Genomic DNA, 21,187 nt, shown 5'->3' on the forward strand with positions numbered 1-21,187 from the left:
GTTGGTATCTATCTTTGACTGATCAGATTTTTGTTATCATAAACATGCTTTTTTTTTTTGCTTAAAAAAATTTTTTTTTTACTGCTGCATGGCTCTTTACTCACTGTTATGATTCATGTTATAATTCACTGTCAGTCAGTACAGTCCTTTGCAGCTCTTTGTTTCCCACTTCTCACTACAGTCATTCCACTATCTTTTCTGCTTGTGTACCCCCACGCTTCATCTCCCATGCGCACATACCCCCCCACCCTCCCACCCCCCACCCCTCCACCCCCCGTCTAATATCACTAAACAGTGAAAACACTATAAACTAAACTAAACACACAGCCTCTTGAATATTACCTTAAACTTCTGCTTTTACTTTGGATAAATTTTTGTGTACTGCTGATTTGTGCAGCACGATGAAGTCTGATTACAGAGTGTTTGTTTTTTGTACAGCCAGTAGTTTTTGTTTTTGTTTGTTTGTGTGTGTGTGTGTGTGTGTTCGTGTGGGTGTGGGTGTATGGGGGAAGAGTGGCAGTGCGGTTTGGTTGACTGCTGTAGAGATGCATGGGAATTCAATAATCCGTATATTTGTATATATAGCTATTTCTTTTTGGATTTCTTTTTATTTTCCCTCAAGGTCTGACAAAGCATGTTGGCTTATGCTGCTGGTCAGGCATCTGTTCAGTAGATGTGGTGTAGTCAGCTTTTTATTTTTCATTTTTTAAATGTTATTTGTTTGTTTTTATGTTGGACACGTGCTGCTGTCCAAAAGCAGATCTCTGTACCCAAGTACAGACAACACAGTGTGTGAATTTGTGTATAATCCTGTGTTTCTGTGTGTCTGGTTTCAGAGAGGCACAGAAACTCAGTGATAGCTGTGATGTGTTACATGAATACAGCCTGTCTTGTGTGTCTGGTTTCAGAGAGGCACAGAAACTCAGTGATAGCTGTGATGTGTTACATGAATACAGCATGTCTTGTGTGTCTGGTTTCAGAGAGGCACAGAGACTCGGTGATGGCTGTGATGTGTTACATGAATACAGCATGTCTTGTGTGTCTGGTTTCAGAGAGGCACAGAGACTCGGTGATGGCTGTGATGTGTTACATGAATACAGCATGTCTTGTGTGTCTGGTTTCAGAGAGGCACAGAGACTCGGTGATGGCTGTGATGTGTTACACATGATGCATGAAGACAGCATGTCTGGTGTGTTTGGTTTCAGAGAGGCACAGAAAGTCAGTGATGGCTGTGATGTGATCCATGAAGAAAGCATGTCTTGTGTGTTTGGTTTCAGAGAGGCACAGAAAATCTCAGTCATGACTGTGGGCTCTTGGCCAGCCAGGGGCAGTATGGAATGGCCTGGTTCAAAGAGCAGTACCCAGAAACATCTCTGGAAGATGTACACTTTGCCTCGCATTTTCATGGCCTTCTTTCCTTTATTTCAGACCATTCTTTTTGTGGCTTTTTTGTTCCAAGTAGTTTTTGGAGTTGGCATCATACTGCTTCGAACCATCTGGCTTGTTTTCTTTCAGTATAGTGAATCAAATGGTGCATGCATGTTTTCATCCCCATTTCTGAATGTTATTGCAGGCTGATTTGCCTTGGATTATTGGGTGGTGGTAGTTTTTATTGTTGTGTTTATAAAATTTTGTTTTGTTTTGAAAGATTTATCTTCAGTGTGTGCATAACTATGCCAACAGCTTTCATGGTAGGAATGATTCAAGGGAGACTATCAGTTGTTGTGGATGTGTTCTATTTTCCCCTTTTTTTCGGGGAGAGGGGGTGGACAGGGGGGATGAAGGGGTGATACATTTGGTTCTCAGTGCTTGGCCCCAGCAAACAGCTCTGATATAGACAGCTTTGGCTGGACATCTCTGGTGTTTACACCACAGGATATGCACAGGGAAATTGGCAAAGTTTTTTTTGTGGCTGTTTTGGATTTGTGTTTTTATCTGTGTGTTTAGTTTCTTCTTTCCATTGCTTAGAAAAAGTTGCTGCTTTTTCTTTTAGTAGTTGTATCAGAATAAAGAACAAAACAAAATATATATAGCAGTAAGTATGTGAACAGTCAAACATTAACACACACAGACACACACACATATACACACAGACACACATGCATGCACGCACGCATGCGTGCGCAAAAAAAACACCCAACCCACTCACTCACTCGCCTCCACCCCCACACCCTGCCCACACACACATGCACAGAGTACAGCCTCTCCACCCCCACACCCTGCCCACACACACACCCTGCCCACACACACATGCACAGAGTACAGCCTCTCCACCCCCACACCCTGCCCACTCCCACACCCTGCCCACACACACACCCTGCCCACACACACATGCACAGAGTACAGCCTCTCCACCCCCACACCCTGCCCACACACACATGCACAGAGTACAGCCTCTCCACCCCCACACCCTGCCCACACACACATGCACAGAGTACAGCCTCTCCACCCACACACACATGCACAGAGTACAGCCTCTCCACCCCCACACCCTGCCCACCCCTACACCCTGCCCACACACACATGCACAGAGTACAGCCTCTCCACCCACACACCCTGCCCACTCCCACACCCTGCCCACACACACACCCTGCCCACACACACATGCACAGAGTACAGCCTCTCCACCCACACACACATGTACAGAGTACAGCCTATGACAAAAGCCACATGCTGTCTTTTGATGAGGAAGAAAACTTTCAGTCTTCCGAAATGGCTTAATTCAACAAGCGGTGTGTTTGTATGGGTTTTCTCCCTTTCCTCTCACCTGTTTCCTTCCCCCATCCTGTCCCCCCCACCTCCCCCCCCCCCATCCCTAACGGCCAGTATTCAGGTCAGTAATGAGCTATACACCCTGACGTAGAGCAAGTGGAACAGCAAAACTTGACCTCATGAAATGTCCATTACGTTCCCTTCTGTCCCCCAGAAACTGACTCCGTGACATTGTTCATGGAAATGCCGAGTGTCAGAACAGGTTTTGTTGTCAGTGCACTTTGGATATCAATCTTTCACAATTCACCTCCCTTTTCTTCTCCTCCTTCTCTTGTGTTTGGTAGTAAAAAGGTTTGTGTGCCCGGCAACAAGCTGAAAATTAGCCATAAGAGGGAGAGAGGCCTGCAGCATTGAGAAAAGAATGACAGGTACCTGGCCAGAGGAACAGGTGTGCCATGAAAGCAATGGCCTGACAAAGGTGACCAAAAGCACTATAAGTAAAACTGATCCTATACCTGCCTGACATAGGTGACCTAAAACACTACAAGTAAAACTGATTGTTTACCTAAAGCACAACTAGTAAAACTGATTTTTACCTCTCACCATAATGCATACCTGTCACAGTGTCACCATAATATGTACATCTCACCATAATACGTATCCGTCATACTGTCACTATAATATGTACCTCTCACCATAATACGTATCCGTCATACTGTCACTATAATATGTACCTCTCACCATAATACGTATCCGTCATAGTGTCACATTAATATGTACCTCTCACCATAATACATACCTGTCACACTGTCACATTAATATGTACCTCTCACCATAATACATATCTGTCACACTGTCACATTAATATGTACCTCTCACCATAATACGTATCCGTCATAGTGTCACATTAATATGTACCTCTCACCATAATACATACCTGTCACACTGTCACATTAATATGTACCTCTCACCATAATACATACCTGTCACACTGTCACATAAATATGTACCTCTCACCATAATACATACCTGTCACAGTGTCACCATAATATGTACCTCTCACCATAATACATACCTGTCACACTGTCACATTAATATGTACCTCTCACCATAATACGTATCCGTCATACTGTCACTATAATATGTACCTCTCACCATAATACGTATCCGTCATAGTGTCACATTAATATGTACCTCTCACCATAATACATACCTGTCACACTGTCACATTAATATGTACCTCTCACCATAATACATATCTGTCACAGTGTCACATAAATATGTACCTCTCACCATAATACATATCTGTCACACTGTCACATTAATATGTACCTCTCACCATAATACATACCTGTCACAGTGTCACATAAATATGTACCTCTCACCATAATACATACCTGTCACACTGTCACATTAATATGTACCTCTCACCATAATACATACCTGTCACAGTGTCACCATAATATGTACCTCTCACCATAATACATATCTGTCACAGTGTCACATAAATATGTACCTCTCACCATAATACATACCTGTCACACTGTCACCATAATATGTACCTCTCACCATAATACATACCTCTCACACTGTCACCATAGAATAGTTGGAAACTGGCTTCACCATTGTATAGTACAAGATGCAATGCCATTACTACCATGTAGTCACTAAGGCATATTGTAATCACTGTTTTGACTAATATATATCTAGTCACTATGGCATTTTGACAGCACTGCTTTGACTAATATATATCTAGTCACTATGGCATTTTGACAGCACTGCTTTGACTGATGTTTATCTAGTCACTACGGCATAATTGTCTGTCAGGTCAGATAGATATATCTGCTACTGGTAACCTGGATCCCAGTACTGCCTGTCACAGGGTCGAATTGCTGGCGGCTAAACCAGCACCCCCACCAGTCCTCTCAGGAGGATGGTGTGGAGGGTGGCTAGACACTCTGGTGGAAATAAATGACCCATCAAAAGGTGCCAGCTCTGGAGAGCTACCTGTGGCCGCCTAGATAAGAGAGTAAACCCTGACAAAAAATCCGGTGCGGGGCCCCTAAGGCGGTTGGATGGCAAACTTTGTCACTTTCCGGCAGTTCCTGTGGCCGCGTTGGCAACAAAACGTAACAGCCTTGCTGTTCCTTTGGATCTATCAGTGAGGTGGAGAGGGGGGACAAGCTGCATAGGCAACAGCCTGTCTTCCATATTACATTGCCCAGGCTTATATCCATCCATCCATCCACAAACACCTTGCACCTACAACCTGGAGAGGACACTCCAGCTTCGCTACTAGCACTAGCATCGGAACAACACATGAAGCAACAGTTACTGGTTATAAGTCAGCGCTCAGTTGGCATAGAGCCGATGCCAGGGGTTGTTTTTGAGGGTGGGAGGGACCCTCGCATCCCACTGGACAGCTACCGCTGACCCAAGCTGGGCAGCCACCAGCCAATTAGGTGCTGTCCCGCCATGACCTGCCTTCTTCTATGGGTGTATGAAGATTAGGAGAATATCCGACAAGCAGGTAGTTAATTTCCACAACAGGCAAAAAGAAAACTTCAAGAAATGGATCAGCAGTGAAACTGGCCTGTTGGAATGTCCGGACAATGATGCCTGGGCTCTCCCAAGATCTGCAAGACATCAGTGACGCCAGAAAGACGGCCGTCATAAACAGCGAGCTGAAGATACCAAATGTGGACATTGCCACTCTGCAGGAAACATAGCTGGCTGACTCAGGAACACTAAAGGAGAAGGACTCGTCCTTCTTCTGGCAAGGAAAAAGCTCTGATGCCCCAGGAGAGTACAGAGTAGGCTCTGCAGTCAGGAACAGCCTGCTGAACATGATCGAACCAGGCAGCAGCAGTTCAGAATGACTATTGACTCTCCACCTCAGCACCTCCGAAGGCTATGTCACTCTCATCAGCGCAAATGCTCCAACTCTGTCCGCCTCTGCAGACGCCAAGGATGAGTTCTACAAAAATCTCGCATCAACCATAAGGAACATCCCCAGGACAGAACAACTTGTTCTCCTGGGCGACTTCAATGCCAGAGCGGGTGCAGACAACGATTTGTGGCCCTCCTGTCTCGGTTCCTTTGGAGTGGGGAAAATGAATGAGAACGGACAGCGACTACTCGAGTTTTGTGCCTACCATGAACTGTACATCACCAACTCCTTCAAGACGAAGCCCCAACACAAAGTCTCCTGGAGGCACCCGCACTCAAATCATTGGCACCAACTGGATCTGATCCTAGTAAGACGAGCTGCCATCAAAAACCTTCTCCACACTTGCTCTTACCACAGCGCAGACTGCGACATGGACCACTCTCTGGTATCTGCAAGATCAGACTGCAACCAAAGAAGTTCCACTGCTCAAAGAAACAAGGGAACTCTCGCATTGACGCCAGCAAGATCTCAGCCAGACTTTGTAGAACAGTTCACAGAGGCCTTTGAGAGAGAATTTGATGCATTGCAGCTCAGAGACTCTGCCACAGAAAGATGGGAAACACTGAGACACCATGCACCGCATTACTATGGCCACCTTCGGGAAGAAAACCGCGAAGTCCCACGACTGGTTTGAGGCCAAATCATCAGAGATGACTCCCAGTATTGAGGCCAAGCGTGCTGCACTCACCAAGTACAAATGGTCACCCAGTGAAAAGAACCTGCAAATCCTCAGGGCTGCCACGAGGAAGATTCAGTTTAACGCCAGGCGATGTGCAAATGAGTACTGGACAGAGCTCAGCGAAGAGATACAGAATGCTGCTGAAAGAGGCAACATCTGAGGGATGTATGATGGTATCAAGAAGGCACTGGGACCAACACAGAGCAAGACTGCCCCTCTCAAATCCTCCACTGGGGAAGTAATCCATGATCCTAGCCAGCAGATGGAGAGATAGGCGGAACACTACTCTGACCTCTACTCCACAGAAAACATGGTGTCCAACTCAGCCCTCGATGCCATCAAGTGCATGCTGGTCATGGAAGAACTTGACACAGAGCCAACTGAGGATGAACTCAGCAAGGCCATTAACAGCCTGACATCAGGCAAGGCACCTGGCAGCGATGGAATTCCCCCAGACCTCATTAAACACTGCAAGACTACTCTTCTGCATCCTCTGCACACAGTCCTCTGTCAGTGTTGGAATGAGGGAGCTGTACCACAGGACATGAGGGATGCCAAGATCATTACCCTGTACAAAAACAAGGGCAAAAGGAGTGACTGCAACAACTACAGAGGCATCTCGCTTCTCAGCATTGTAGGCAAAGTCTACGTTCGGGTCTTCCTAATCCGCCTGCAGAAACTGGCCGAATGCGTTTATCCAGAATCACAGTGCGGTTTCTGAGCAGAGAGATCCATGGTAGACATGATCTTCTCCCTTCGCCAAATCCAGGAGAAGTGCAGAGAGCAGAGGATGCCCCTGTATGTCTCATTCATTGACCTCACCAAGGCCTTTGACCTAGTCAGCAGAGATGGCCTTTTCAGGGCTCTTCGAAAGATTGGCTGCCCCCCCAAACTGCACAGCTTGATTGAGGCCTTCCACTCCAACATGAAAGGGATGGTGCAGTTTAATGGTAACCTCTCCAAGCCCTTGTCAGTGGTGTCAAACAAGGTTGTGTCCTTGCCCCCACCATATTTGGAATCTTCTTTGCTCTTCTCCTGAGGCATGCGTTCAGCACAGTGCAAGAAGGGATCTACCTGCGGACCAGATCAGATGGCAGGCTCTTCAATCTCACCCACCTCAGAGCAAGGACAAAAGTCCGCGAAGCCCTCATCAGATACATGCTCTTTGCCGACGATGCCGCAGTTGTGACCCACACCCAGCGGGACTTGAGGTCACTAATGGACCGCTTCTCCCAGGCCTGCAAAGATTTCAGTCTGACCAGTCTCAAGAAGACAAACGTCCTCGGCCAAGACATGCCATCTCCACCAGCCATCACCATCAATGACTACCGAGCTTGAAGTCATCAATCAGTTCACTTACCTTCGGTCCACCATCACCGACAACAGCCCGCTTCACATAAAGAGTGTGGACAAATCCCAAGCTGACCATGAAGACAAAGATGACTATACAATGCCTGCGTCCTCAGCACCTTGCTGTATGGCAGTGAGGCGTGGATCACACATGCTCGTCAGGAGAAAAGGCTCAATACCTTCCACCTGAGAAGCCTACGGCACATACTCGGCATCTCCTGGCAAGACAAGGTGACAAACACTGAAGTCCTGACTCGCGCTGGCCTCCCAACCATGTATACCATGCTGAGACAGCGTCAGCTGCGCTGGCTGGGGCACGTTCGCCACATGGAAGATGGACGCATCCCAAAAGACATCCTTTATAGAGAACTCACCACGGGGCAGAGAAGCATCGGCCGCCCACAGCTGAGATACAAAGACGTTTGCAGACATGACATGAAGGCGCTTGAGATCAACACTGAGTCCTGTGAGGACCTTGCAGATGACCGCAACAGATGGAGAAGCACTCTCAAGAATCAGCTACGGATTGGTGAGGACAAACTGTCAGCTGCTGCAGCAGAAAAGCGAGCTCGCAGAAAAGGGACGGCAGCCGACAGACCAGCATCAGCTTACACATGTGACCGCTGCGACAGAGACTGTCTCTCTCGCATCAGTCTCTACAGTCACAGGTGACGCTGCTTGGTCCAAGCAGACAGCCCAGTTAGACATTAGGTCGGATGTACTCTATCCACGGTCAGCCATGACCGGATGTTATCATTGCTTTGACACATATAATGGCATTTTGTTAGCACTGCTTTGACATATATAATGGCATTTTGTTAGCACTGCTTTGACACATATAATGGCATTTTGTTAGCACTGCTTTGACACATATAATGGCATTTTGTTAGCACTGCTTTGACACATATAATGGCATTTTGTTAGCACTGCTTTGACTGACATATCTAGTAACCATGGCATAGTGCTGTCACTATAGTGACAATATAGCATGACACAGTACCGTCTCCATAAGATATATATAGTTATGTGTTGTGACATAGCATTCTGTCTCCATAGCATAGTTTGACATGGCACTGTTACTGTGGTATTGTGTTGTCATCACAGTTTAGTCTTGTTATTACTTTAATTAAAAGAGGGGTTTTCCTCTTTTTTATTCTTACTCTGAATGTTAAAAAGAAATTACTAAGTGTACACAATAAAATATCACCTGGTAATATGTGTAAATAATTTATACAACAGAGAAAAAGTCTACATTGAATACTGAATTGATATAAATGTGTCTGTGTTGTATTTTTTCCCAGGTGCTTGGAATGGTAAATACTGCTGAAACAGTTCAGTTTCATTTACTGTAATGGTTACAGCAGTGTAGTAATGCTGATGGTATTTTTAAATTGGTGCAACCACCATTATCGTACTACTGTGATAATCACAGTGTAATTTTACTTAAAAAAAAAAATTATCACAGTTAACAAGTTGCTGTCATGATTACAGTACAATGTTGTTACTTTAAAAAAAAAAAGCCATTATGCTGTAAGCAGCAATGTTATTATGATGGTGATGGTGATGATTATAACTGATGTCTTTACCATTATTACACTGCTGTCATAATCAAAGTACAATAAGTTATTTATTTTTTTGTTTTAATGAATGCTACCACCATTACTCATTCAGTATTGTATTCATGACAGTGTCTTTGTCACTACAGTGTCTGCTGTCTCTGAACAGTGTCTGTTGGCTAGTCTGGCCTGAAGTTAGGATTCTGAAGACTGAAGGAGAGACATGTGGTTTGTGTCTGTTGGCTAGTCTGGCCTGAAGTTAGGATTCTGAAGATTGAAGGAGAAAGTGGTTTGTGTCTGTTGGCTAGTCTGGCCTGAAGTTAGGATTCTGAAGACTGAAGGAGAGACAAGTGGTTTGTGTCTGTTGGCTAGTCTGGCCTGAAGTTAGGATTCTGAAAACTGAAGGAGAAAGTGGTTTGTGTCTGTTGGCTAGTCTGGCCTGAAGTTAGGATTCTGAAAACTGAAGGAGAAAGTGGTTTGTGTCTGTTGGCTAGTCTGGCCTCAAGTTAGGATTCTGAAAACTGAAGGAGAAAGTGGTTTGTGTCTGTTGGCTAGTCTGGCCTGAAGTTAGGATTCTGAAGATTGAAGGAGAGACAAGTGGTTTGTGTCTGTTGGCTAGTCTGGCCTGAAGTTAGGATTCTGAAAACTGAAGGAGAAAGTGGTTTGTGTCTGTTGGCTAGTCTGGCCTGAAGTTAGGATTCTGAAAACTGAAGGAGAGACAAGTGGTTTGTGTCTGTTGGCTAGTCTGGCCTGAAGTTAGGATTCTGAAAACTGAAGGAGAGACAAGTGGTTTGTGTCTGTTGGCTAGTCTGGCCTGAAGTTAGGATTCTGAAAACTGAAGGAGAAAGTGGTTAGTGTCTGTTGGCTAGTCTGGCCTGAAGTTAGGATTCTGAAAACTGAAGGAGAGACAAGTGGTTAGTGTTAGGATTCTGGAGACTGAAGGAGAGACAAGTGGTTAGTGTTAGGATTCTGGAGACTGAAGGAGAGATAGGATTCTGGAGACTGAAGGAGAGACAAGTGGTTAGTGTTAGGATTCTGGAGACTGAAGGAGAGATAGGATTCTGAAGACTGAAGGAGAGACAAGTGGTTAGTGTTAGGATTCTGGAGACTGAAGGAGAGACAAGTGGTTAGTGTTAGGATTCTGGAGACTGAAGGAGAGACAAGTGGTTAGTGTTAGGATTCTGGAGACTGAAGGAGAGATAGGATTCTGAAGACTGAAGGAGAGACAAGTGGTTAGTGTTAGGATTCTGGAGACTGAAGGAGAGATAGGATTCTGGAGACTGAAGGAGAGACAAGTGGTTAGTGTTAGGATTCTGGAGACTGAAGGAGAGATAGGATTCTGAAGACTGAAGGAGAGACAAGTGGTTAGTGTTAGGATTCTGGAGACTGAAGGAGAGATAGGATTCTGAAGACTGAAGGAGAGACAAGTGGTTAGTGTTAGGATTCTGAAGACTGAAGGAGAGATAGGATTCTGAAGACTGAAGGAGAGACAAGTGGTTAGTGTCTACAGTCTCAGAATTCATTGTTTTTTGTTTCCCACTGTTTCGATTGGGTGGGGTAGGTTAATTTTTCAGCTGTTACACTTTTACTGGTAATTCAACAGATGTCATAGAATGTTGTGATGCTCTGCCCAAGAAACTCAAATCTAAAGAACGGTGTATAACTGGGGATGAGAAATGGGTTCATCAGCCCAGTGAAATGTATACCACAGTGTTGCCCTTGTGCTGATGAGCAGACCTGCCAGCTGCAGCAGGTTTGTTGGTTGATACTGAAGTCAGATCTTTGGACTGTTTTTTTTTGGTACTGGTTTTTGTTGGTTGATACTGAAGTCAGATCTTTGGACTGTTTTTTTTTGGTACTGGTTTTTGTTGGTTGATACTGAAGTCAGATCTTTGGACTGTTTTTTTTTTGGTACTGGTTTTTGTTGGTTGATACTGAAGTCAGATCTTTGGACTGGTTTTTTTTTGGTACTGGTTTTTGTCGGTTGATACTGAAGTCAGATCTTTGGACTGTTTTTTTTTTGGTATTGGTTTTTGTTGGTTGATACTGAAGTCAGATCTTTGGACTGTTTTTTTTGGTACTGGTTTTTGTTGGTTGATACTGAAGTCAGATCTTTGGACTGTTTTTTGTTGGTAGATACTGAAGTCAGATCTTTGGACTGTTTTTTGTTGGTAGATACTGAAGTCAGATCTTTGGACTTTTTTTTTTGGTACTGGTTTTTGTCGGTTGATACTGAAGTCAGATCTTTGGACTGTTTTTTTTGGTACTGGTTTTTGTTGGCAGATACTGAAGTCAGATCTTTGGACTGTTTTTTGTTGGTAGATACTGAAGTCAGATCTTTGGACTGTTTTTTGTTGGTAGATACTGAAGTCAGATCTTTGGACTGTTTTTTGTTGGTAGATACTGAAGTCAGATCTTTGGACTGTTTTTTTTTGGTACTGGTTTTTGTCGGTTGATACTGAAGTCGGATCTTTGGACTGTTTTTTTTTGGTACTGGTTTTTGTCGGTTGATACTGAAGTCAGATCTTTGGACTGTTTTTTGTTGGTAGATACTGAAGTCAGATCTTTGGACTGTTTTTTTTTGGTACTGGATTTTGTTGGTAGATACTGAAGTCAGATCTTTGGACTGTTTTTGTTACTGGTTTTTGTCGGTTGATACTGAAGTCAGATCTTTGGACTGTTTTTTGTTGGTAGATACTGAAGTCAGATCTTTGGACTGTTTTTGTTACTGGTTTTTGTTGGTCGATACTTAAGTCGGATCTTTGGACCGCTTTTTGTTACTGGTTTTTGTTGGTCGATACTTAAGTCGTATCTTTGGACCAGTTTTTGTTGGTTGATACTGAAGTCAGATCTTTGGACCGGTTGATACTGAAGTCGGATCTTTAGACCGGTTTTTGTTACTGGTTTTTGTTGGTCGATACTTAAGTCATATCTTTGGACCAGTTTTTGTTGGTTGATACTGAAGTCAGATCTTTGGACTGGTTTTTCTGTGTTGTTATTGTGCCTATATTACACAGACTTTACTCTTTGTGTAAGATTTAGATTCAGTGTGTAAAATTTGGATTTGTAGATTTGGATTCATTCTGTAAAATTTGTTCTATAAAATTTGGATCCTTGATATGTAAGTCTGGCTGCTTTGCCCAGAAAGATGTACAGCACCACATATCTTTCTTTTTCCTGTCAGCATCTGTACATGTATAAAGTTTCCTACATTTATTTTTCCTGTCAGCATCTGTACAGGTATAAAGTTTCCTACCTTTATTTTTCCTGTCAGCATCTGTACAGGTATAAAGTTTCCTACCTTTATTTTTCCTGTCAGCATCTGTACAGGTATAAAGTTTCCTACCTTTATTTTTCCTGTCAGCATCTGTACAGGTATAAAGTTTCCTTACTCATACCTCAGTGGACCTATCTACAGAATTTTGCCAGGGTGTCATTTCTTGTTATCCTGTTGGTTGGTGTCATTTCTTGTTGTCCTGTTAGTTGGTGTCATTTCTTGTCCTGTTAGTTGGTGTCATTTCTTGTTGTCCTGTTGGTTGGTATCATTTCTTGTTGTCCTGTTAGTTGGTATCATTTCTTGTTGTCCTGTTAGTTGGTGTCATTTCTTGTTATCCTGTTAGTTGGTGTCATTTCTTGTTGTCCTGTTAGTTGGTGTCATTTCTTGTTGTCCTGTTAGTTGGTGTCATTTCTTGTTGTCCTGTTAGTTGGTGTCATTTCTTGTTGTCCTGTTAGTTGGTATCATTTCTTGTTGTCCTGTTGGTTGGTGTCATTTCTTGTTGTTAGGACATTGCCGGTTGCCATGGTGTCATTTCTTGTCCTGTTAGTTGGTGTTATTTCTTGTTGTCCTGTTAGTTGGTGATATTTTTGTTGTCCTGTTAGTTGGTGATATTTTTTGTTGTCCTGTTAGTTGGTGATATTTTTGTTGTCCTGTTAGTTGGTGTCATATCTTGTTTGTGTCATTTCTTGTTGTCCTGTTAGTTGGTGATATTTTTTGTTGTCCTGTTAGTTGGTGTCATTTCTTGTTTGTGTCATTTCTTGTTGTCCTGTTAGTTGGTGATATTTTTTGTTGTCCTGTTAGTTGGTGTCATTTCTTGTTTGTGTCATTTCTTGTCCTGTTAGTTGGTGTCATTTCTTGTTGTTGTCCTGTTAGTTGGTGTCATTTCTTGTTGTCCTGTTAGTTGGTGTCATCTCTTGTTGTCCTGTTAGTTGGTGTCATCTCTTGTTGTCCTGTTAGTTGGTGTCATATCTTGTTGCTAGGATATTGCCAGTTGCCAGAGTGTCATTTCTTGTTGCCTTGTTGTACAGGGTGTTTCCTTTTGCCTTGTTACCACGTGTCATTCCTTGTTGCCAGTGTCATTCCTTGTTACCAGGTGTCATTCCTTGTTGCCAGGTGTCATTCCTTGTTACCACGTGTCATTCCTTGTTGCCAGGTGTCATTTTTTGTTGCTGTCTTGCCAGGTGTCATTCCTTGTTGCCAGGGTGTCATTTTTTGTTGCTGTCTTGCCAGGTGTCATTCCTTGTTGCCAGGGTGTCATTTTTGTTGCTGTCTTGCCAGGTGTCATTCCTTGTTGCCAGGGTGTCATTTTTTGTTGCTGTCTTGCCAGGTGTCATTCCTTGTTGCCAGGGTGTCATTTTTTGTTGCTGTCTTGCTAGGTGTCATTTCTTGTTGCCAGGGTGTCATTTTTTGTTGCTGTCTTGCCAGGTGTCATTCCTTATTGCCAGGGTGTCATTTTTTGTTGCTGTCTTGCCAGGTGTCATTCCTTGTTGCCAGGGTGTTGTTTCTTGTTGCCGTGTTGCCAGGTGTCATTCCTTGTTGCCAGGGTGTTTTTTGTTGCTGTGTTGCCAGGTGTCTTTCCTTGTTGCCAGGGTGTTGTTTATTGTTGCCGTGTTGCCAGGTGTCATTCCTTGTTGCCAGGGTGTTTTTTGTTGCTGTGTTGCCAGGTGTCATTCCTTGTTGCCAGGGTGTTTTTTGTTGCTGTGTTGCCAGGTGTCATTCCTTGTTGCCAGGTGTCATTCCATGTTGCCAGGTGTCTTTCCTTGTTGCCAGGTGTCTTTCCTTGTTGCCAGGGTGTTGTTTCTGCTTGCCTTGTGGTGAGTGCCAGCTCCATACTGAGCCTCGATGGTCTGATCAAAAAGACTAGCACTCAGACCTCTACTTCAGATTTGGTGGAGGGGAAAGGGGAAATTGTGTCTGTGTATGACTTGAAACTAAAGTTGGAAATTCTTACAACTTTGTTCACGGCTGTGTTTTATGCTCAGTTTATAATTGCTCTTAAAGAATTTATCTGTGCAGAATTCAGTTCAGTGGTCCAGAATATACTTGTATTTAATTATTCTGCGTGTTTTTGCTGGCCAGAAGTGGTGACAAGCTTCTTGTCAAGGACATTTTTATGTGTTTGATTTTTTGCAAAGTTCATGTTGTTCCTCAGACTTCTGGTAATACACTGGTGACATGTGTTTCATTTTGTTGCAAACCTCTGTTTCTTTCAGCTCTGGTAATACACTGGTGATATGTGTTTGATAGTTATGAAAACCTGTGTCTTGGTCCTCAGAGCGCCAGTAATACACTCAGAGGTGATATGTGTTTGATAGTTATGAAAACCTGTGTCTTGGTCCTCAGAGCGCCAGTAATACACTGGTGATATGTGTTTGATAGTTATGAAAACCTGTGTCTTGGTCCTCAGAGCGCCAGTAATACACTCAGAGGTGATATGTGTTTGATAGTTATGAAAACCTGTGTCTTGGTCCTCAGAGCGCCAGTAATACACTCAGAGGTGATACGTGTTTGATATTTATACAAACCTGTGTCTTGTTCCACAGATGCAATATGTGTTTGATATTTATACAAACCTGTGTGTTGTTCCTCAGAGGTGATATGTGTTTGATATTTATACAAACCTGTGTGTTGTTCCTCAGAGGTGATATGTGTGATATCTATACAAACCTGTGTGTTGTTCCTCAGAGGTGATATGTGTGATATCTGTACAAACCTGTGTGTTGTTCCTCAGAGGTGATATGTGTGATATCTATACAAACCTGTGTGTTGTTCCTCAGAGGTGATATGTGTTTGATATCTATACAAACCTGTGTGTTGTTCCTCAGAGGTGATATGTTTGATATCTATACAAACCTGTGTGTTGTTCCACAGAGGTGATATGTGTGATATCTATACAAACCTGTGTGTTGTTCCTCAGAGGTGATATGTGTGATATCTATACAAACCTGTGTGTTGTGCCTCAGAGGTGATATGTTTGATATTTATACAAACCTGTGTGTTGTTCCTCAGAGCTCTGGAGACCCTCTGGTGCAGGATATCTCCAGCACTGCGGTGCTTACCCCCCTTGATGATGACCTGGTGGGAGAGCCACAGGAACCTGATGACCGCGGCAACTGGTCGGGCCGCTTCGACTTCCTCATGTCCCTGCTGGGCTACTCTGTGGGGCTTGGCAATGTGTGGCGCTTCCCTTACCTGTGCTACTCCAACGGTGGAGGTAAGTGTTTTTATATTTCACCTGCCTCTGCTACTCCAATGGTGGAGGTAACTGTTTTTATATTTCCCCTGCCTCTGCTATTCCAGTGGTGTAGGTAACTGTTTTTATATTTCACCTGCCTCTGCTACTCCAATGGTGGAGGTAACTGTTTTTATATTTCCCCTGCCTCTGCTATTCCAGTGGTGTAGGTAACTGTTTTTATATTTCACCTGCCTCTGCTATTCCAATGGTGTAGGTAACTGTTTTTATATTTCCCCTGCCTCTGCTATTCCAGTGGTGTAGGTAACTGTTTTTATATTTCACCTGCCTCTGCTACTTAAACGGTGGAGGTGACTTTTTATATTTCACCTGCATCTGCTATTCCAATGGTGTAGGTAACTGTTTTTATATTTCACCTGCATCTGCTATTCCAATGGTGGAGGTAACTGTTTCACCTACCTCTGCTATTCCAACGGTGGAGGTAACTATTTCTATATTTCATCTGCCTCTGCTACTCCAAAGGAGCAGGTACCTATTTCACCTACCTCTGTTATTCCAATGGTGGAGGTAACTATTTCACCTTCCTCCATGATTCCAGTGCAGGTAATTGTTTAACCTACCCCACCTTCATGAAATTCTGTGCTAGAAATTTCCTCTTTTCTGTTACCGTCTTTATTTCTGCCTCCCCAGTCCATTCCCCTTTCTTTTTTTGAGCAAGCCTTGACACTCCTTTTCTCATATCCGTAGTCTGTGGTGTATTATCTGTGCTGTTTAGTTCTGGAGATTAGGTAGTGAGGTTGTAGTCTGTGGTGTATTATCTGTGCTGTTTAGTTCTGGAGATCAGGTAGTGAGGTTGTAGTCTGTGGTGTATTATCTGTGCTGTTTAGTTCTGGAGATTAGGTAGTGAGGTTGTAGTCTGTGGTGTATTATCTGTGCTGTTTAGTTCTGGAGATCAGGTAGTGAGGTTGTAGTCTGTGGTGTATTATCTGTGCTGTTTAGTTCTGGAGATCAGGTAGTGAGGTTGTAGTCTGTGGTGTATTATCTGTGCTGTTTAGTTCTGGAGATCAGGTAGTGAGGTTGTAGTCTGTGGTGTATTATCTGTGCTGTTTAGTTCTGGAGATCAGGTAGTGAGGTTGTAGTCTGTGGTGTATTATCTGTGCTGTTTAGTTCTGGAGATTAGGTAGTGAGGTTGTAGTCTGTGGTGTATTATCTGTGCTGTTTAGTTCTGGAGATCAGGTAGTGAGGTTGTAGTCTGTGGTGTATTATCTGTGCTGTTTAGTTCTGGAGATTAGGTAGTGAGGTTGTAGTCTGTGGTGTATTATCTGTGCTGTTTAGTTCTGGAGATTAGGTAGTGAGGTTGTAAACACTGGAATAGGCAGTAGCTGTCCACTGTTCAGAGTTATTTGCCTATATGGCCTTTATGTGCATTTTTTTTATTTGGCTTAGTTGTTTTTCAAAAGATCCTTTTTGTTGTTTTTTAACGATTTTTCTAAACCCAGGGATGATAAATTATGCAGAAGGGCTGATGTTCTCAGCATGGCCTAGTCTTATTTGCCCTTAGGAACTAAATGGTGAAGATAATGTGTCATAAACTGTGTTATGTGGGTTTGTCTTGGTGATTTATAAGTTTTTTTTGTTTATTTATTTGTTTTGATAGATATGGCAGTTTTTTGTTAATGTGGTTGAGCATTTATATGGTTTGACAGTCCTGGTATGGCCCTGTGGTCGGCTAAGCTCTAAGCAGCAATAAACAATAAACAATACCTTTGTTAATCCAGCGGTGAAGGGAAAAGTTTTCCCCACCTCTGCAACTCTAAATGGAGTTAAACACTTCCCTTACCTCTGTTAGTCCAGTGATGGAGGTAAACGTTTCCCTTACCTCTGTTAACCCAGTGATGGAGTTGAACGTTTCCCTTAACTCTGTTAATCCAACGATGGAGTTAAAACATTTCCCTTACCTCTGTTAATCCAGTGATGGAGGTGAGACACTTCCCTTACCTCTGTTAATCCAGTGATGGATGTAAGACATTTCCCTTACCTCTGTTCATCCAGTGATGGAGGTAAAACACTTCCCTTATCTCTGTTCATCCAGTGATGGAGGTAAAACACTTCCCTTACCTCTGTTAATCCAGTGATGGATGTAAGACATTTCCCTTACCTCTGTTCATCCAGTGATGGAGGTAAAACACTTCCCTTATCTCTGTTCATCCAGTGATGGAGGTAAAACACTTCCCTTACCTCTGTTAATCCAGTGATGGATGTAAGACATTTCCCTTACCTCTGTTCATCCAGTGATGGAGGTAAAACATTTCCCTTATCTCTGTTCATCCAGTGATGGAGGTAAAACACTTCCCTTACCTCTGTTAATCCAGTGATGGATGTAAGACACTTCCCTTACCTCTGTTAATCCAGTGATGGAGGTAAAACACTTCCCTTACCTCTGTTAATCCAGTGATGGAGGTAAAACACTTCCCTTATCTCTGTTAATCCAGTGATGGATGTAAGACACTTCCCTTACCTCTGTTAATCCAGTGATGGAGGTAAAACACTTCACTTATCTCTGTTAATCCAGTGATGGATGTAAGACACTTCCCTTACCTCTGTTAATCCAGTGATGGAGGTAAAACACTTCCCTTATCTCTGTTAATCCAGTGATGGATGTAAGACACTTCCCTTATCTCTGTTAATCCAGTGATGGATGTAAGACACTTCCCTTATCTCTGTTAATCCAGTGTTGGAGTTAAACGTTTCCCATACCTTTGTTAATCCAACAGTGGAGGTAACTATTTCACCTACCTCTGTTATTCCAATGGTGGAGGTAACTATTTCACCTACATCTATTATTCCAATGGTGTAGGTAATGTTCTGCCTACAATTGTTACCCAACAGTGAAGGTAAATATTTTGTGTACCTATTATTTTCCATGTCTGAGAAAAGAAAGGGTGGGGGTCTATATTTTCAGGGTTTTGTATGAAAAAAACAAAAAACAAAACAAAAACAGATAGCCTTTTGCTTTGAATTATGTGCATTTTCAGGATCTGTAATGCACAGTAACTGTCTTAATTATGGATTGGAATATGATGGTATCTGAAGACAGCGACACAACATATACATGCTTTTGTGGTACCATGTTCCATGAAGTGGTGGTGTTCATACAGATTCTGTTCTGTAATCATGATAGATTTACATCACTCAATTTTATGATAGATTAAAAATAATATCATTAGTGATTCAGTGATGCTAAACTGTCCTGATTTCATCCGGTTTCGCTATGACCATTTGAAGTTAGATGTGATGCTGACATCAAAAATCTTCTGACAAAATCATTTTCAGCTGGCTAGGGTCACCCGTCTAGGTTGCTGCGTCTTCCCAAAGTACATAAAGGGAAGTAAGTCTGTAGGCAGGGTCACCTATCTAGGTTGCTGCGTCTTCCCAGAGTGCAGCATAAAGGGAAGTAAGTCAGTAGGCAGGGTCACCAATCTAGGTTGCTGCTCTGCATGCCCGAGTGCATAAAGGGAAGTAAGTCTGTAAGCAGGGTCACCCATCTAGGTTGCTGCGTCTTCCCAGAGTGCATAAAGGGCAGTAAGTCTGTAAGCAGGGTCACCCATCTAGGTTGCTGTGTCTTCCCAGAGTGCATAAAGGGCAGTAAGTCTGTAAGCAGGGTCACCCATCTAGGTTGCTGTGTCTTCCCAGAGTTCATAAAGGGAAGTAAGTCAGTAGGCAGGGTCACCCATCTAGGTTGCTGCGTCTTCCCAGAGTGCATAAAGGGAAGTAAGTCAGTAGGCAGGGTCACACACCTGCCCTCTGGTTAGCTGCTGAGTAGTTTCACCACTGTCTCCTCTTTGACAGTCTTAAGAAATGGCAGCAGAGTACTGAGAAGGCTCTGGACAGTGTCTGGCATTGTCTGAACAGCTTCACAAAACAGAATCTTACCTGGATGAAGGTAAGTGTTGTATGTCATGTACATTGTCTGTGAACAGCCTCACAAAACAGAATCTTACCTGGATGAAGGTAAGTGTTGTATGTCATGTACATTGTCTGTGAACAGCCTCACAAAACAGAATCTTACCTGGATGAAGGTAAGTGTTGTATGTCATGTACATTGTCTGTGAACAGCCTCACAAAACAGAATCTTACCTGGATGAAGGTAAGTGTTGTATGTCATGTACATTGTCTGTGAACAGCCTCACAAAACAGAATCTTACCTGGATGAAGGTAAGTGTTGTATGTCATGTACATTGTCTGTGAACAGCCTCACAAAACAGAATCTTACCTGGATGAAGGTAAGTGTTGTATGCTATGTACATTTTCTGAACAGCCTCACAAAACAGAATCTTACCTGGATGAAGGTAAGTGTTGTATGCTATGTACATTTTCTGAACAGCCTCACAAAACAGAATCTTACCTGGATGAAGGTAAGTGTTGTATGTCATGTACATTTTCTGAACAGCCTCACAAAACAGAATCTTACCTAGTTGAAGGAAAATGTTGTATGCCATGTACATTGTCTGTGAACAGCCTTCCTGTCTCCTTCATCCTGATGTTAATCTTCATCCTCATGTTAATCCTGGTTGGCTGTGTGTTAATTGCAGGTGCCTTCCTGTTCCCCTTCATCCTGATGTTAATCTTGGTGGGCTTTCCGCTCATGTTTCTGGAGCTCTCCTTTGGCCAGTTTGCCGCCCAGGGGCCTGCTGTCATCTTCGGCCGTGTCTGCCCACTGCTTCATGGTTAGTTTTCTGGTGTTGTGTTGTGTTGTTGTTGTTATTGTGTTGTGTTTTGTTGTTGTGTTGTGTTGTTGTTGTGTTGTGTTGTTGTTGAGTTGTGTTGTTGTTGAGTTGTGTTGTGTTGTGTTGTTGTTGAGTTGTGTTGTGTTGTGTTGTTGTTGTGTTGTGTTTTGTTGTTGTGTTGTGTTGTTGTTGTGTTGTGTTGTTGTTGTGTTGTGTTGTTGTTGAGTTGTGTTTTGTTGTTGTGTTGTGTTGTTGTTGAGTTGTGTTGTTGTTGTGTTGTGTTGTTGTTGTGTTGTGTTGTTGTTGAGTTGTGTTGTGTTGTGTTGTGTTGTTGTTGTTGTTGTTGTTGTTGTTGTTTTAAGGTCTGCCCACTGCTGCACGGTTAGTTTTCTGGTGTTGTGTTGTTGTGTTGTGGGGTGGGGTGGTGTGTTGTGTTGTGTTGTGTTGTGTTGTGTTGTGTTGTGTTGTTGTTGTTGTTGTTGTTTTAAGGTCTGCCCACTGCTGCACGGTTAGTTTTGTGGTGTGGTGTGGTGTGGTGTGGTGGGGTGTGGTGTGGTGTGGTGTTGTATGGTGTTGTGTTGTGGTGTTGTTGTTGTAAGGTTTGCCCACTGCTGCATGGTTAGTTTTGTGGTGTGGTGTGGTGTGGTGTTGTGTGGTGTGGTGTTGTGTTTTGTTGTTGTAAGGTTTGCCTACCGCTGCACGGTTAGTTTTGTGGTGGTGTGTTGTGTGGTGTGGTGTGGTGT

The 21,187-nt window shown here is 43.2% G+C and overlaps 1 protein-coding gene across 4 annotated transcripts in view; it reads left to right on the forward strand.

Moving 5' to 3' along the window:
* The window catches only part of LOC143286674 (sodium- and chloride-dependent glycine transporter 1-like), a 143,428-nt gene that overhangs the window by 29,104 nt on the left and 93,137 nt on the right, over window positions 1-21,187 (forward strand). For 2 of the 4 annotated variants that reach the window (XM_076594311.1, XM_076594310.1), the window contains exons 2-4: window positions 1,278-1,382; window positions 15,534-15,738; window positions 20,310-20,444. In XM_076594311.1, coding sequence (XP_076450426.1) covers window positions 1,278-1,382; window positions 15,534-15,738; window positions 20,310-20,444 — 445 coding nt within the window. The remainder of the gene's footprint in view (window positions 1-1,277; window positions 1,383-15,533; window positions 15,739-20,309; window positions 20,445-21,187) is intronic. The other 2 variants (XM_076594313.1, XM_076594312.1) reach the window with 1 other exon arrangement.

The sequence above is a fragment of the Babylonia areolata genome, chromosome 10, assembly GCF_041734735.1.
Source record: "Babylonia areolata isolate BAREFJ2019XMU chromosome 10, ASM4173473v1, whole genome shotgun sequence".
Taxonomy (NCBI): domain Eukaryota; kingdom Metazoa; phylum Mollusca; class Gastropoda; order Neogastropoda; family Buccinidae; genus Babylonia; species Babylonia areolata.